Source organism: Belonocnema kinseyi, chromosome 7, assembly GCF_010883055.1.
Source record: "Belonocnema kinseyi isolate 2016_QV_RU_SX_M_011 chromosome 7, B_treatae_v1, whole genome shotgun sequence".
Taxonomy (NCBI): domain Eukaryota; kingdom Metazoa; phylum Arthropoda; class Insecta; order Hymenoptera; family Cynipidae; genus Belonocnema; species Belonocnema kinseyi.
In genome coordinates, this window is record NC_046663.1 from 43,169,599 (window position 1) to 43,188,673 (window position 19,075).

The 19,075-nt window shown below is 30.2% G+C and overlaps 1 protein-coding gene across 1 annotated transcript in view; it reads right to left on the minus strand.

The window, feature by feature from the left end:
- Positions 1-19,075, minus strand: part of LOC117176284 (gamma-aminobutyric acid receptor subunit beta) — a 325,198-nt gene that overhangs the window by 47,161 nt on the left and 258,962 nt on the right. The window contains exon 6 of the mRNA XM_033366468.1: positions 7,488-7,625. Coding sequence (XP_033222359.1) covers positions 7,488-7,625 — 138 coding nt within the window. The remainder of the gene's footprint in view (positions 1-7,487; positions 7,626-19,075) is intronic.

A 19,075-nucleotide genomic window follows, 5' to 3' on the forward strand; every position in this document is an offset into this window, starting at 1 on the left:
CCGTGGTACGTTGCCAAATTAGGGCTAAAAGTTAAGCCCGGCTTAAATCACGGTTCCGAGTAGCTAATTGGCGGAACTGAGCCAATTCCATGCTTGAATTGAAATTACGGGTCTCTCAGAATGAGTGTGTGCGAGAAAGACAGACTAAAAAGTGTATCTTTTCGTGCGTGCATGATTCGTCGGTGAAGACTTAAATCTACTTTATTTATTAGCAATATTATAGGTTTCGTTATTGGCTTCAAGCTAAAGCTAACGGCCAGGGCCAAAGTTTACTTTATTTGGACCGCTGAACTGATGTGATTTCGCTATTGTGCTGCCAGTAAGCCTCTAAGCATATTCAGTGCATTAAGTCGGTTGAATGCTCAACTATTTTGTTCAGAATTGAAGTATTTTGATAAAAATTCAACTATTTTGTTACAAAACTACCCTTTTTGGTAAAATTTTTTCTTTAAAGTTCCACTTTTCTGGATAGAACATTCAACTGTCTTATAAAAAATTCGTCTTTTTGGCTTGAAATCTTTTCAAATAGTGTTATTATTATTGTTTTACTCATGGCAGAATCTTTTTTTACTTGAATGTTTAATTATTCAGTATAAAAATTCCTCATTTGTAGTTCAATTTAACTGTTTTTTATTTGGATGAAGAATAGTTTTTGGTTCGAATATCAATCAACCAGTATATTTTTCGTTCAGAATTAATTTTTTTTATTGAAAATTTAACTACTTGGTTGAAAGTTGAACTACTTCGATGAGAAATTAAATATTTTGTTGCGAATTGAACTATGTTTAAAAAGGTCCCCTCTTTATGCCGAAGATTTAATTTTTACATTCTCATTATTTATTATTGAGAAAGTATCAGAATTGTCCGAAATTTGTCACCAGTGTTTTTCAACGGATCTCCACGTTTCGAGACCCCCTGAATTCGAAAATAAAGTTTTTACGATGGCGTCTGCCTGTCTGTTCGTCCGTCAGTAAACACGATAACTCTCGAAAAAATGAACGAATGAAATATTTATAGTATTATAGAAATATTATAGAAAATATAATAGAAAATATTATAGAATCAGATATTTGTAGTATTAAAAAGGACAAACAATTCAACCTATGAATTTTTTTGATAAAAGGAAGATTCTCACTGTTATAGAATTTTCAAAATTGTTTAAATCAACCGAAAATCAAAATTTTAAGCCAAAAAACGCACGACATGGAAAAAAATAAATAAAAGAAAAACATTGTTTTTGAAAGCCCTACAAGATTATCATAATACATTTGTGGATTTTCTTGGAAAATCAAAAATTCAAATTTTGATCGTACAAAAAATAATGAAAAATAAAAAATTCCATTTTCTGGTCAAGCTATGTAGAATACGAAAAAAGATGAATTAACCAAAATTGTTATCGCAAAAAAGATCTACAATTTGTTAGGAATCACTTGTTGATAGGACGTGTACTTTTTGTTTTATTCGTGAAAAATAACATTGAAAATAAAAAAATAAAAATAAAAAAATGTGAGGAAAAACGACGAAAGTTACGAGAAAAAAAAAGATTCAACAAAACCTGTTTGAAAATTTAATGTCTGTCGGAAATCGAGCACGCAGCGTGAGTGTCACGATGAGAATGTGTACCTCAAAGCCTACAAAGCTTTGAGATACCTAATCTTTGATCATACTTAATTTATGAAAAAGCTTTGCAAAAACTTGTACATCTTTTAAAAACATATTTATTGTCAGAAATACATTTTTACTCGGCGAGTAATAGTTTTTGAGAAAAACAACCATAATTATGAAAAATTATAGAAATACAGCACAATATGTAGCGGTGTACCCCTGTTACTGGTTACTCGCAGAGTAAAACTGCATTTCAAATAAAAGACTTGTTTTTGAATGATCTACAACTTCTATTTGAAAGTTTTTTGTACTTTTTTATTATTTACTAAGATAAACGCAAAAAACCATACTTTGGGTTTTTCATGGTTTTCACCATAAAAATCGAATTTGCGGGTATTTTCACTATCCTTTGCGCAATTATCGATTTAAAATACATAGATATACGCAGTTTCAAATTATTCAGAGGTATGTACTATTCGGAACTTCATCCTTTATTTTAAAGAACATATTACCCTATTTTCATGAAAATGACCGGGTTTCTCCTGTTTTAAGATAATTTTAGGGTTGTGAAGTCTGTTATTGGCTTGAAACTAAAGCTAACAAGCAGGGGGCCAGAGCCTACTTTATTTGGGCCACCACTGAACTGAAGTGATTTCGCTATTGTGTAGCGAGTGAGGCCGCCTCCGAGCCTATTCAATGCGCTAACTCACTAACTAATGACAGGAGGCTCCGGTACAAGAACGAAATGGGTTGGGGTGCCACTCTGCATAGCAACGAGTAGATCCCAATGCCCATTGTGTGAGTGTAAGCATGTTCGTCTGTTCGCCTGCAACGGACATTTGTGCAGTTTGCAAATGCGATGCCCTTTAGAAGCTAATTCAAGATATATTCAGATGATACCCTGCTTATTGGAACTGGGAGATAAGTTTGAATAACGATACACTCTTTCGCCTATCCTCCTTCTTTCACAAGTCTTCAAGCAAATTCGTCTTATTCTCATTTCGCTTAAATGCGAACTGAATTAATAGAACTCAATAAGAAAATTCAACTATTTTTGGTTTGAAGTTCATTTTTTTTTTTGGCTCAAATGTCTAATTTTACATTTTTGGTCCGGATTTGATCTTGTTTGGTTAAAATTTCTACCATTTGCTTGAAAATTTAATTATTTCCTTAAAAATGCGACTATTTTGGCAAAAGTCATCTGCTTTACTTAAAGACTGAACTAATTGGTTGAAAGTTTGACTACTTTGTTACAAATCTGTTTCACTTTTTGTTGAAGATTAATTTTTTAGACTAAAATTCTAACTATTTTATTTTTGGTTGAAAATTGATATTTTTAATTGAAAAATAATTTTTTCTTGTTGCAAATTCCACTATTTGGTTGAGAATTCCTATTTTTTGGAAGAAAGTCAAGCTTTCTGGTTGAAGATACATTGTTTTTGGTTAAAAATGCAACTACTTTATTCAAAATTAATCTGCCTGGGTGGAAAATTAAATTTTTTTGTTGAGAATTCTTATTTCCAATTAGAAATTCAATTATTTTGGTAGAAAATTCTGATTTTTAGATTCAACTTTTCGATTTAAAATTTATCATGTATAAGCTGTTAATTGATGTATTTTCTTGAAAAATTGTTTCTTCGTTGTTAAAATGTAATTTTTTGAACTGACAATATAACGATTTCATTTTAAGTTAAAAACTATTTTTTTTTAGTTGCGAATTCTACTATTTACTTTAAAATTCATCTTTCTTGATTAAAAAATACCTTTATTCTCGAAAATTCATCTTTTTGATGATTTTTTAAATTCCGTTGAATTCAACTTGTCTTAAATTATTTGTTTAAAAAGTAATTTCCTAAACTGGAAATTCAACTATTCAATTTTTAGGCTATAACAGAATTTTTAGTTGAAAATTCTATTATTTGTTGGAAAATTCATGTATTTGATTAAACATTCGTTTTTTTTGGTAAAAAATTAATCTTCTGTGTTGAAAATTCATTTCTTTAGGTTAACAATTGAGCTATTTCTATAAAAATGCAATTGTTTTGATGAGAGTTTAATTATATTGTTGAAAATTCAACAATTTTATTGAAGTGATCTTTTTTGATCGAAGGATCAACTGTTTTGTAGAAAATTCGTCCTTTTGGATTGAAAATTTATATTTTATAAAAGAAGAGACATTTTTCTTGGTTTGAAATCAACTCTTCTTTTGTAAATTGAACTTTTCGGGTAAAAATTAAACTCTCCTTTTAAAAATTCATCTGTTTGGCTTGACATTTGGACTATTTGTATGAAAATTATGTTGAATATGAATCATTGTAGGTTGAAATTTCATCTATTTGTTTAGCAATTCATCTAGTTTGTTAAAAGTTTAATTATTTGGATGATAATTAAATTATTTGTTAAAATCATCTTTATTGGTCAAAAAATTTGACTGGTTTATTGAAAATCCATCCTTTTGGATTTAAAATTCATCCCCAATGGTAAAAAAGTCATCTTCATTGGTTAAAACTTCATCTTTTATGGTTGTCAAGTAACTTTTCTGTTAAAAATTGTACTCTCTTCGTAAAACTCGTCTTTTTTGTTGAATATTTAATATTTTGTTGAAGATTAATCTTCTTTGCCTGAAGTAGTCTGGCTTTTGGATCGGTCTGATGAAAAATCCTCTTTCAGATAATGCCTTTCTTAGCGGCTCTTTCCAGGTTAAAATTAAAGTTATCACAGTTTAAAGTCTACAAAAAGTTCGTCTTGTTGACTTGAAAATTTATCTAGTTTTTTAAAAGCTTAAATATTCTGTTGGAAATTCGTCTCTTCTGCCTAAAAGTTCAACTATTTGGTGTTTAATGCAGCTGTTTAGCTTAGAAGTTATTTTCATAAAAAAATTACCTTTTTACCCTGTTTTGAGTGTATTTCGGACTCTCATATTAGGAAATGGAATAGAATTATCGATGTACAATCTATGGCATGTAACAAGAGTTCTATACAGAATACTCCTGGCCTTCTTTTCCTTATCTGCGAATCATGTCTGCAGTTGTAGGCTTTCTACATTTCAAATGCAAGCGCCCCAAAGACAATCGTGGATGAAACAACGAGAGTGCCAATAACGATCGGTTGATAGCTAATAAATTTTGTTCAGGCTACTCATTACGGGAGCAAAGAAGTCGACATCTCAATCTTTTGACCCTTTTCTGTTGTCTTCCTTTCTTTTCTGGTTTATTATTGTGAAGGCAATTTCACCTTCTGTTGCAACTTGAGTGAATCAATCATGTCGCTATGTTCGGGGGTTACATTTTTGATGAATGGATATGCTGGATATCTCATTTCACTCAGAATGTTTGACAAAGAGTCAACAGACAAGCCTGTCAGTCTCCTTTTAACTTATTGAATTGACTCTGAATACTAATTTTTGTAATCGAAAGCAGAGAAGAAGACTTCATGAAAGCGTTGATTATCACTTTCATAATTCATTTACGTATTGAGTGATAGCCGGAGGAAAAATGATACAATGTAAAGTTATTGTTTCATGTTTGTCCTAAAAAGTTTAGTCAAGTTATTTTTTGACGCTTTGTGATTAACATTAAAGCGGGACAAAAGCAATTGTAAGTTAATTATTTTTCGGAAAACATAACTTTTTTCTTATTTATAGTTTGAAGTCTTGTAGATGATTTAGTGCTCTAATCTTAATTAAAGTTGTTATAAAACGTGTTTTTTCATAGGCTATTCAGGTGCACATAATGTTGCGCGCAATGCTTTCATTTTTTTACAGTTATAGAAATACATACTCAGGTAATAATAAACTTTTTTTATCATTAAAACATTCTTAGCGAAATAGACTCTTGATAGTGTAATATCATTTTACATTCGTAATGGTGTTCTTAATTTTTTTTCTCTAGGTTTTAGGTTAAATACGTAACTTTTTTGGCAGAACTCGTAGAGAAATCTTCTAAATTCACATCGCACATGTTATTAATTAAAACTTTAAAAAGTTTTTCCTAACTCCTTATTTGATTAGAATTTGTTTGTTGTATTATTAAAAAGTCCTTTTGATTTTCTATCGAATGACAGAAAACCACTGCGCCATATATGGGAATATGACAGTTAACTTGAAGCAGGTGCACTTTGATGAAAACATATAATTAACTTTTTAAATTAATTTCAATATAAGTTTGGCTATAGATAGATTTTGTTGCGCCTCATTAGGCGCCGCTTCTGCCAATTGCTCACAAAGTTCTTCAAGCTTCAAGAACTTTTCTTCATGAATTTGATCTTAAATAACGTTCCAATTATGAGAAAAATACTGTTGGAAAGTTCGTCTTATATGTGTGAGCACCATTCAAGAATTTAATAAAACCAGAAAAGAAGTAAAGCGAAGGAGGGAACTCTTAACTCCAAAGAGAGAACATGTTGATGGAATAGAATGCAAGTCGTTAACAGAAAAGAAGACGCATTAAGTCTTTCAATAGTTCTAAAGTTGTTAAACTCCCCAAAACATTCAATTATTATTCAACTTCGTGGCAGGGAATCGCCGCAAAGTACAAAAAAGGCTGCCAAGTATCCTTATCTGGAATAAACATTAGGGCATTCTAAAACACCTAATGGTCTTTGTTTTGATCATGCACACTCTAAATTTGATCCATTTGCTAAAAAACCACCAAAAAATAATTGAAACCATTATGACTTATTAATCGAAAGTCACGCGTAAAACATCTGCGATGCATAATTTCTGTCAAGTGAAACTACATCAATTTGTGAAATCAAAGTTGGCTAATGATTTGGGAAAAATATTCATAATGAAATATATTACGATGGGATTAAGTAATCTAAATATCTTCTTTTGGGAAAGTCTATAAAGTCATTAAAAGATTAGATCGTATCGAATTTGTCGTTTCAGGGTACCTACTTTTTCATTTTCTAAATACAAAGTACATATGCAAATGAAATAAATTACACATTCCTTCGAACCTAATGAACTGCTAATTAATTATGGAAATTTTCCTGCCATCAGGCCAATTAATTAACTCTACCTTTGATTCTCAGTCAATTATATTATTGATTTGCGAAATTAATCTCTACTGGAGTATGGCTGCTTAGTTACTGGGTTTAGAAGATCAAACGAAGCTTGCAATCACTTTGGTTAATTGGGTAGTACAAAGTTCCGAAACTGTATATTGCACACTGGTTAAATTTTGATTTGTGCCTTATAACTATTCTGCCGAAAATTTACAACTATCCCAATCCCGATAAGATATTCCAAGCCGTTGGTTTCCGAGAACGCAAAGCATCTGGTAGTTCTTCGATCGGGGTAGAAAATTTAAAAGCTGGACCACTTTCTCGCAGGGTTGCTCACTATTTTCACCTGTCGATAGAACGCCGATGGGAGTGAAACGAACGAAGCAGAAAGCGGAAGACGCCTTGCACCCGCCATACCGAGGTGGAAAACATCAGGGCTCACAAAATATCGCTCTTCCACTTTACCGCTTCCTCGATGCGCTCCCTATAGAAATCTTACCCCTCTTTTATTATCTATAGCTCATTCTACCAGGCTTCAATTAATTCTTTTCGTGTCTATCACCTTTGTGGAGATGTTTCGAAAATCGTTGTTATTATCTACTTCTATAGTTTTAGAAGCTTTGGAATCACCCATTTCAAGGTACCTATTTTTTTTAATTCTAATCACAGAAGAAACTGGGTTTCTTACAGTCAGTTTCTTCTGTGTATATCCAAATAAAAATTTGCTCATATTTTCAAAAACCTACGAATCTCATCTCTCAAGGTAAACCTGTATTTAAATATTTGCGAGCTTATCTCCCACTCGTTGATGTGGTTAAGCGATATTGTAGAGTGACCCAGGATTTTCTGATCTTACATTAAAAGGCATACGTTACCCGTGGTTAAACTAATCTCCATGGCCCGCTGTCGGTGACCAAGGACCTTGAATTGAGGTAGGGAGACTTCGTTGCTGACGCCAACGCTGTCTTTTCCTTCATTCCACTTGTACCGGATGTCCGTCATGGTGTATCCGACTGAAAATAAAGAGACCCCCGTGCGGTTGGTACGTACCTTGCGGAACCTGCAAACTTGCGCAGTCTTCGTGGGGGCCTCCACTTACCTTACCTTTCTCTCCTTTTTTACACTAACTTCGGTTTTTGTTATGTGTTTTTTTTTCAAGATCAGAATTTAGAGCGTAGAGCCAAACAAAAAAGGAAAAGAGAATAATAAGAGGACATGGTGGAAGGATCTTTGATTGTGTGAAAAGTCCTGTCTTTCGTCAAACATTCGTCTTAAAGAGGATATCAGTCTTTCTAGGTTATGAATATTCTGTTCTAAATGTTGTAATATGTGGTAGAGTGAGAATTTATCAAGCAGAAGATTAATATATTTTCGTAGTCGTGATCCAACAGATGTTTTTTTAATAAAAAGATAATATCAATTTTAATATAAAAACCTTTCAGTGAGTTTCTCTGGTTAGTAAAGTTATCTTTCGTTGTGTTTCTATACAACAAACTTCATCAAACATTATCCTGAAAATCGCCTCCAAGGTTTTATTTCTTTTCAAAGGTCAAAAAGTGTTTCTAAAGATTTATTATGACCGTATATAAACACGGAGTTCATGACCTTTTAGATGTTCAGCAAACGGATAAGATAATATTTGTAGGAGACTCTCCTGTTTTTCTTATCACATGTGTGATTCAAGGAAGGCATTAGCGAATATGGGGTAAGCTAAACCTGAGCAAGCTGTACATTCCTTTTCAGTACTTTTTGATAAGTTGTTATCACGGGAGGAAATAACTTTATGATTCGGAAGCTTTTTTGATCATTTTTTTATTTCTGTTGAAAACACTATTTCAGGGTGTCTACCTGACTGGAAACCCTGGAAAACCAAAAAACTACCGGGAATTTGATTCAGTGACCAGGCTTTTCAATTCGATTGTATCAAAATGAATATTAAAAGTACTTTTCTTTTTTAAATTATTACTCTGACTTTGTTCAATCACGAAACAAACTATGAAACTTTGGAATCTTAAAATTGGGTGCATAGTCAAACTGGTATATTAGTATTTATCTGACATTATAAACATATATAATATTAAATCAAAACGGAAGATTTACGTTTTAAAATAAAAATACAAAAACTGTATTTATGATTTAGGACAGGGTATTTAACAAAAATTATAATTCAAATCTAAAACTGGGATCTTTCCAATATAGTTGTAATTTTTATATAAAATAGGAAATTTCTGAGAAGAATATATTATATTTCTGACTTGAAATACTAAAATTATAATTCTAACTAGGAGCGGGCTGTGTTCGAAAAGAATTATGACTATCATTTGGAACAGAGAATTGTAAAAAAGAATAATAATTTTGAGTTTTTCTTTAGGAAATTTCCGTAAAGAGTTATGAATCTGATTTGAAAGAGGGCACTTTCTAGAAAAATATTATAATTCTGACTTGCATCAGTGAATTTTCTAAAATAATTATAATCTGGACTTAGCATGGGGGATTTTCCAAATAATTTGGAACGGGGAGTGTTCGAAAAGAATTATGATTCTAATTTGGAACAGGAAATTTTTGAAAAGAATAATTTTGACTTATCTCAGGGAATTTTTGCCTATAGTATTATAATTCTGTAATTTAAAGAGAAGTTTTTCGAGGAGAATTATAATTCTGACTTAAAACAGTGAAAGTTCCTAAAAAATTACAATTTTAACTCAGAACATGGAATGTTCGAAAAGAATTATGATTCTGATTTGGAACAGGTAATGTAAAAAAAAAATTTTGATCTAAAACAGGAAATTTTCCAAAAGACTTGGAACCGGGAGTGATTAAGAAGAATTATGGTTTTGATTTACAATAGGGAATTTTTTAAAAGAATGATAATTTTTAGTTAGTTTAAGGAATTTTCTTAAAGAAGTATAATCCTGACTTCAAACAGTGATTTTACACAAAATTTTTATTTTGAGTTGGGAGATGAAATTTCCAGAAGTATAATGATAATAAAATAATATGTCAGTTTCAATTAATTCTGAGGATTTCCGAAAAGAATTCTGATTCTCATTTGGAACACGGATTTTTTGAACAGAAAAATAATTTTGAGTTGGTTCAGGGTTTTGCATGAAAAATCATATTTCTGATTTGAAACAGGGATTTTTTTTAAAAGAATAATAATTTTGAGTTGTTTCAGAAAATTTTCCTACATGATTATAATTCCGACTTGGTAGTATTTTCGAGAAACATTATAATTGCGAGTTAGAGTAGGACACTTTTTAAAGCAATTATATGTAATTCTGAATTGGATCAGGGTAGTTTTGAAACAAAAAATATTATTTTAGGTTTTGGAACAAGAAATTCTCCTGCGTAATAATAATTCTGACTTCAGCAGGTATTTTTCCTAAATGATTAAAATCCTCAGGAGATTTTTTGTAAAGAAGTATAATTTTCAGACCGGAATAATGAAAAATTAAAGAGGAAAATAGCGGAAAATGACCGGAAATTTAAAATTACCAGTCGGGTGGACACCTTGTATTTTGTTGGAAACAGTATCATGATGTGGCATTTCCAATTATTTCGAATGTTTTAGTTTGCTAAAAATACCTTCATACTTTTTTTTCTTAACTTCATTATGCTCAATATTCTTGTTTCAGTTATATATAATATTGAATATCAGAAATCTCTTTCAGGAGCTTGAGTTCTTGTACAATTTCAAACATATTTTTTGACACTTAGGTATAATGGAAATCTATTCAAGGGTATTGAAATTTTTGCTGAAAATGTATCTTTTCAATCTAGTGACATCAAAATAGAATATACTTTTCTCCATTTACTTCTTCCTAAGGGATGAAAATCTAATGTAAGAAAATTCGAACCCACTTTTCCCGCTGTCCTCTTTCTGTCAATTCTAGAAGTACGAAAGTATTTCCAAGAGTTTATTTTCATGCCCTTGAGTCACTATCGTCTCTTAAGAAGCCGGAAATCGAGACACGCACGTATGTGCAATATCGTTAAGCTTCTCTATGTGCTCTGTTGTTCACGTTGTCTCGTCGAGAAGGGTCTTGTTTAGGTGAATTCCCTTGGGAGCAGGATTTTCTCGAGTGGCACGTGTGCAACTCGAGTGAATGAGAGTGAAGTGAGTGAATCGTACTTTCGTAAAGCGCATTTATCACTAGAGTTAAAAAATTCTCGGTAACATAAAATTGGAGAAGGCAGCAATGAAACTTATCAGTAAATTTCCAAATATACGAGAAAATTCTTTGTTAAATTTATTTTTTGTTTTTTTCTTAAATAATATAGAACGCAACAGGCAGTTTCCGGTAATAACAAAAACAAGGTCTAAAAATAGGAAGCGGTAAGTTTTCATAAATTGTTCGAGGACTTACCAGTAACTAACCGGTAATTTCTCGACTTTCCTTTTGTAAATTACCGCCTTTTGAACTCTATGTATCACAGACTCACAAATTCGTAGTTTGCACTGCAATAGTGCGAGAAAGAAATTCTGATCAGTGAGTCGAAAATTTCTCAATTCTGTGTAAATTTCGAACTTAGGGGCCCAACCATAAACTACGTTACTAATTTGACGGGGAGGGGAGGGGGGGGGTCCGTAAAAACTACAGTTAGTAACAGTGATGATAAATTTTCCTCGTTTTTAAAGAAACTTCCTCTCTTTTACCATTTTTCTCGTTTTTTGCTTAATTAAAAGCTGACTAAAAAGGTCCAATAAGAGAATTCAACTATAATATTTTTGTTTGGGATTTCACCTCGTTTGGTTAAAATGTTTACTATTTGATTGAAAATGTAATCATTTTGGTGAAAATACAACTATTTTGTTGAAAAATACATCAATTTTGGTCAAAAATTCAACTACTTAGTTGAAAGTTAAATTACTTTGTTAAAAATTCATTTTCTGGGTTGAGGATTCAGCTTTTTGCATGAAAATTTAACTATTTTGTTGAAAATGCATTTAATTCTTGGTTGAAAATTAATCTTTATGGTTAAAAATACAACTGCCTGGTTAAAAGTTAATCCCTTCATGTTATAAATTAATTTTGTTGTTGTTTCATGTTGAATTATTTTAGTGAAAAATTCATCTCTTTGATTGAAGATTTTACTATTTTTTTTGGTTTTGAATTCATTTTTTAAACTGAAAATGTAACTATTCCGTTTTTGTATAAAAATTTACATTTTTAATTAAAAATTTATCTTTTCTAGTTAATGATTAAAATTTTGGCACAAAATACATATATTTTGTTAAAAATTTCTCTCTCGTAAAAATCAGTCTTCTTCGTTAAAAGTTAGACTATTTTGGTTAAGAGTTCAACTATTAGGTCGAAAATTAATTTTGTTTTTGTAAATTTATATTTTTGGTTTGTAAATTCAATTACTTTGATAGGAAATTAAAATACGTGGTTAAGAATTAAACTATTTATTTAAAAATAGCATTGTCCTGGAGCAAATTATTTTTTATTAATTATTCACATTTATAAGGTTTAAAATTTATGTTTTGTAAATATTTCGCCTTATGTTTTAACATTCAACAATTTAGTTAAAAATTAATTTTTTTTAAGATTCCCAACGTTGGTTGAAAAATTAAATACTTTGTTTTAACAGAATTGTTTTTTGTTGATGAATCAGGTTTTTGGTTGAAAGTTTATCTATTTCATTAAGTATTTCTTAAATTATTTTTCTAAACGATTATATTTTTTGTTGACACTTCATATTTTTTGTATGGAATTCAATTATTATGGTAGAAAATCAATCTACTGGATTACTAATTTAATTATTAATTTGAAAATGTGACTGGTTAGTAGAAAATTACACTTTTCGCCCGCAAATCATAAAAACGGGTTGAAGATCTAACTTTTTTGTAGAGAATTCTCCTTCTATGCTTTAAAATCCAACAATGAAGTTATCAATTTTTTTTTAATTCACCCCTTGTGTTGCAACTTTAACTGCTTTGCTTAACATTTGTTTTTGTTTAGTTTAAAATTAATTTTGTTATATGAAAATTGTAACTATTCCTCATTAATTTAAAAATATATTTTTTATAAGTTATAAATCAAACTATTTGGTTCAAAATTAGTTTTTCTTTATTTCAAATTAAGTTTCGTATTGAAAATCTATAATCACAAGTTTAAAACTCTATTGTTTTTTTAATCAGGAGACATTTTAGCTTAAAAACTTAATACTTTTGTTGAAATTTTTTTTGCGTAGAATGTGTGTGTGAATGTGTATGTTGTAAATTCAACCATTTGGTTAAAAATTGAGCTATTTTGTCAAGATTTTAATTATTTTGTTGAAAATACAACTACTTTGTAGAAAATTTATTCTTGAGGATTGAAAATTAATCTTCTATTTTTATAAAAATCATCCCGCTTGTTTGAAAATGAACTCTCTTGTTGTATAATTGAACCATGTTCTAAAAAATTTATCTTTTCGGCTTGAAACTGTAACTGTAGAGTCATAAGTTTAACTGTTTTTTGAAAATTCGTCTCTTTTGAATGAAAAATCAACTATTTGGTTGTCAATGCAAATGTTTAGTTAAATAATATTTGTCAGTCGTTGCAAATTTTTCTTTTTTGGTGAAAGTTCGACTGTTTTATTGAAAATGCAATATATTTCGACTAAAAAACTGAGAAATATAAAATCTTATATTTAATTCAATATGGCATCAAAATTAATTTTACTCAAAAAAAACGTTATTCCCTATTTCCGTGAAACTTTCGTTAAAAATTTAACGTAAGTTGAAAATTGAAGTAATTAGTTAAAAAATAGTTGCTTTTATTGGCAAATGATTTTGTTAATTGAACCTTTAACTATTCCATTTTTGGCTGAAAATTCAACTTTTTGCTTGTAAATTATTTTCTTGTGTTTAAATATTCAGCTACTTGGTTAAAAGTTGAACTGATGCAAACTCCTGCTAAAAATCAAGAATCCAACGACCAAATTTGGACCACAGCGAATAAACACGAAAGAAAAAACTCCTATTGTAATCTGAAAAAATTAAAAAAATATTTTCTGGACAAAAATAAAAAAAGAGAAAAGCAAAATGAGAACTCAGCCAACCACATCCCCTTTCTTCTTTTGTCTTTCTTTCGTCTTTTTTATCTTTATTACTATCGAATTACAATAAAAATTTTTTATTTTCATTTTGAATGTTATTTTATTGTAATTCGATAGTAATCAAAATAAAAAAGACAAAAGAAAGAAAAAAGAAGAAACGAGACATGGTTGACTGACTTTTTATTTTGCTTTCCTCTTTTTTATTTTTGTCCAAAAATTATTTTTTAAATTTTTTCAGATTACAATAGAAGTTTTTCTTTCTTTCTTGTTTGTTCGTCGTGGTTCAAATTTGGTCGTTGGATTATTGTTTTTTTTTACCGGGGTTTGCATCAATTTGATTATTGAACGTAAAATATGATTTTTAATTTCGATTTTAATCTAATTTAAATTTCTTCAATTTTAAAAGTTGAATTTCTTGCGATAAAAAAATTCGTTTGGTTAAAGATTAATCATTTTAGCTGGCAACTCATCTCTACAATTAAAAATGTGAATACACTGAAACGTACATTTCCGTAAACTAGATTTGTACGTTCCAAGAAATGCTGTCATTGGCAATTTTGTGATAAAGGAATCAGCGGGACCGAGAGAGCGGCGTTGCTTAATCAGGCGTGACAAACAGCCTGAGGGTCGCACTCTCAGCGCGTTAGATGCATTACGTTGCGTTATACGTCCAAATCCAACTTAAAATGACTCATGATGCCATGCCTGTTTATGTTCAGAGTCCCTGGATTTGTGTCGAAGGCCAATTCCGGCAATCTCCGCAACCGAGCACAAATCCAGTTACAATAGAACCTAAAATTGGTAACGTTGTTTATGGACGGCCCCTGGGAAGTTAATGCTCTGCATGGTGGATCGCAAATTTCTGACTTCTGCTTAAATTTCAAACTTAATGAATATATGACCTTATGCCTGGGAATACCTTTGTCTTTGGGTGTGTATTTTTGCGTCCATGTGTATGCGAATGTGTGAGAGCGTCATGAGGAGTTATAGGTTGAGAGTTCTAGGTGGAGAGTTATAGATAGCTGAGTAGATGGAAATCGTGAAGAAGATAGAACTAGGGTAAGAATTGATAGTGTGCATGTGAGATTTCTCTGACGAGGTTTTGAAGTTAAAACTGAGGAGGATGTTTAACGTGGGATATCTACCTGTAGATAGGTGTATGGTTGTCTGTCGTTGCCTGTGCCCGAGCACGCGAAACTGCGGTAGTTCCACCTCGTGTGAGATGCCGACCGATTGTAGACCGGAGTTCCATTTGTACCGAATATCGCGCATTGTGTATCCAACTGCCGAGAAAGAACAAGAACACAAAAATCTTGGCTCTAACATACAATACATATTAGACACTAAGTGGGGTTCAATTATATACTTTCGAATTTCCAACACCTTGAAGCGACTTGATCCCGAACGAAGTTCTCTTCAGACATCACATTATTTCCCTATTTCCCTATTCCACTATTCCCCATTTCTTCTCTTTTTTAAAGAATTCCTTTTTTTTCTTCTGATTTCAACAAAATGCGAACTTATTTTATAGAACCAAATAAGAAAAGCCAACTATTTCTTGTTAATGGCTCATTATTTTTAACTGAAGACTCTACTGTTATATTTTTTAATCAAAAATCATCTCTTTTGTTAGAAATTGAATTATTTTGTTAAAAAGTAATCCCTTTTGTTCGAAAATTCTTTAACTTGGTTGAAAGTTGAATTGCTTTGTTAAAAATGCACTTTATCGGTTGAAGATGTAACTGCTTTATTGAAAATTCGTTTTTATTTTGATTGGAAATTGATTTTCTTACCTAAAAATAAATCTTTTCCATTGCTGGTTAAAAACTGATCGCTTTTAGTTGAACAGGTAACTATTATATTTTTCTTTGATAATTTATTTTTTTTGCATTGAAAATTCAACTACTTGGTTGAAATTACACTAATTTGTTTAAAATACATTATATAAGATAAAGATTGAAATACTTTGTTGAAAATTCATTCTCTTCACTGAAAACCTAACTATGCCATTATTGGTTTTAAATTAACTGGTTTGAGTTTAAAATTGAACTATTGAACTTTTGATTGAGAATTAATTTTTTTGATTGAGAATAAAAATCTATTTGGTTGACAGTCGAATTGATTTGTTAAAAATTCATTTAATTGCTTAAAGATTAACGTATTTTGTTCAAAATTTGTTCTTTTCTTCCTTGGAAATTAATGCTCTTAACAAAAAGTGATAACTATTCAATTTTTTAAATGGAAATGAATAGTTTTTAGTTGAAAATTCAACTATTTTTTGGACAATGAATTTTTTTTATTATTAAAATATTCATATTTTCGGGTTGAAAATTTCATTGTTTCGGTTAAAAATTACTTTTGGGTGAAAGATGTATATTGTGGGGTAGAAAATTCAACTTTATTGTGGACAATTCGGCTTTTCGGTTGGAAAATTCAACAATTTGGTTTAAATTTGATATTTTTGTTTTTAAAAATTCGACAGTTTTTGGTTAAAGATTCGTTTTCCTCGTTTGAAAATTCAACTATTAGGGTAAAAATCCAACCATTTCCTTTTGCAAAAATATTTTTAAATATTTACAAAACTGATAAAAGGAACCTAGAAGATTTTGAAGCAATTTTTTTCATCTTGCAAGAATTTCTAAAAATTCTAGAACAAATTCGAGCTCTATGATAATAACAAAACTTTTATTAGATTTCTGGAAAGTTTGTAAATTATTTTTTTAGAAAAATTTTTAAGAGAATATTGAAGAAGGTTTAAAATCAAATTTTAATGGTTAAATTAATGTTCACAGCTTAAGATTGATTAAAATTATATAATTTTGAATTTTTTATTTATTCTTCAATTATTTATAGTATTGAAAACAATAGCGCGGATTTATTTTGGTTTAAAAGTCTTTGAACTATACAATGTATAAAAGTTAAAATAGTGCAGTGTAACGACTTTTAATTACTAAATTTTTATCTTAAAAGTGTTAAAAGCTTTAATTTTATATGCGTAAATTATTGAGCGTTTGAATTGATAAGTTTTGAGTTTTAATCTTGAAAGTTTCAAATTCAAAAGTATTCCACTTTGAATGTTTAAATCTGCCGTTAAGTTCTTATAACTTTAAATAAAAAAAATGTATCTTTAAAAGTTGTATGTTTTCAGTTTTGATGCCCGTTTTTAATTCTGGATTGTTTAATTATTATTTCCAGTCAAGAAGTTATACTTTTTCGACCTAATATGACAAAGAATAAGAATATTGCAATGGCATAATTTTGAATGACATACATATTGTCCAATTGATTGCTATATATTTGAAAACAATTTTAACTTAAGGTTTTTTGTTATTTAAAAAAGATTATTCATTATTTTTTTAAAATATTTAATATTTATAAAATTATTTCGTTGCAATATTCTAAATATTTGTCATCCTAGTTCGAAAAGAGCAATGAACTTTTTGATCTTTGTACTTTTTTGTAAATTCTTGTCGGAAACTAAAGCTACAATAAAATACAGCAATGTACAAAAAATAAAAAAAAGTACAAAATTCTTACTAATAATAGAAAAAAGTCGTTCTTTTCTGTAATTTTAGTTGTAATTTCTTGCATTTGTTTGTATATTCCTGCAAAGATGGATTTAGTTTTCTGTACTTCTTTGTCAACATTTTCCACCAGGGATTTTGTTGAAAAATCGTTATTTTAGAAGGAAAATTAGTCCTATTGGGCTGAAAATCCATCTTTTTTTGTTTAGAAAGATCATGACTATAGCTGAATATCTTGATTGAGATTCAACTGTCCTAAACAACAATTTTCTGTTTGTATTGAAGATTTCACTATTTTATTGAACATACAAGTATTTTTGGTTGAAGTTTAATATTTTACTTTTTTAATTAGATTGTTTGGTTAAAAATTCAACTATTTTTTTGAATTTTTCATTCACCTTGCTAAAAAGTTCACCTATTTGGTTGTATTTGGTTATTTTGTTGATAATTAATTTGGTTGTTGTTAATAAGTGGTAAGTTGAATACACTACTATTTTGTTAAAAGTTAAATTATTTTGTTGAAAATTCGGCGTTTGGGACCAAGTTTTTTTAGATTTAAAATTAATCTTTTTTGGTAACAAAATTATTGATTGAAAATTGACCTTATTTGGTTTAAAATTCAACAGTCTTCTAAAAATTCTTCTGTTTAGATTAAACAGTGATCTTTTTTTTTTGGAAAATGCAAGTGCTTTTGGTTGAAGTTTAATCTTTTTCGTTAAAAAAGGAATCTTTTTATGTTTCAAAGTCAACTGCTCACTAAAACATTGGACTTTTTAGCTCAAAAACCGAACTCTTTCATTGAAAATTCATCACCTTTAGTAGATAATTCAACTGCGTTGTAAAAAGTGCAATATATTTCAGCTTGAAATCATAAGTGTTTCATACTGGATTAAATATAGTACACTATTTTTATTGAAATGGATTCATTCCCCTATTTTCATGAAAAACCATCTTATTTTTCCTCTTTTGAGAGCATCTTGGTCTGTGAAGTCTGTTCCTTTCTTTGCGGACTTTGAAAGTCCTGAAAGAGATTTTTCATTTGTCGCTTCAACGTGCTTTTTTGATTTAAACAGAAAACTACTTATCATTAAGGTGATTGACAATAATGAACACTGATTTCTCAAAGGGGATTCTGGATAAATTACAAAGGTGGATGTGGGTGGAAACAAGGGAGTGAATGAAGGAAAGAATAGGATTAATCTACTTGCAATCTAGTTTTCTACTTCTATCTACCATAGACCAGAGTATTTTTACATTTATTTGAAATTCACGGTGTTCTTGTGCAATTCAACCCGTCTCGGTATAAATTGTATCTTTCGGATAAACTTGTACTGAGGGATAGCCTTAAGAGGTTTAAGTGGAGGAACCGATTGCACGTCAGACACATCACGGCACCACCGTGTTTCGCTGGAAACAGTAATTCCTGTATCAATATTTTTTTTACTCTGGTCTGTCATGCATTTCTACGAAAACATTCCTTCGTGCAGCTTGTACCATTATTATTAGCTTTTACTTGTTCTGCATTCCGTGAATCGAAACGGCATTCGACTCTGCACTTGCATACTTGACATTGTTTAGATTTCCGACTCAAGTAATTCCTGAAATTTGGGATTATTATGCGCTCCATTTTTACAAAATCAAGATAAGTAGGTAGAAAGGTTATATTTTGTCCCTCAACCGTGACCTTCATTCTAAAAGAACAGTCGCTCTTATCGTGAGTACTTGAAGATCGTATCTGGAGAACGAATTAACATCTTGCGCCAGTAAAGCGTTCAGGCTTTATGTTTAAAAAGTACCAAGTTTAATCCTTTTAAAGGTAGATAGTCTTTTATAATGAAGCCTTTAGAAATTCTGACTTGAATTTGAATGCTGAAAAATTCATGAAAATTTGC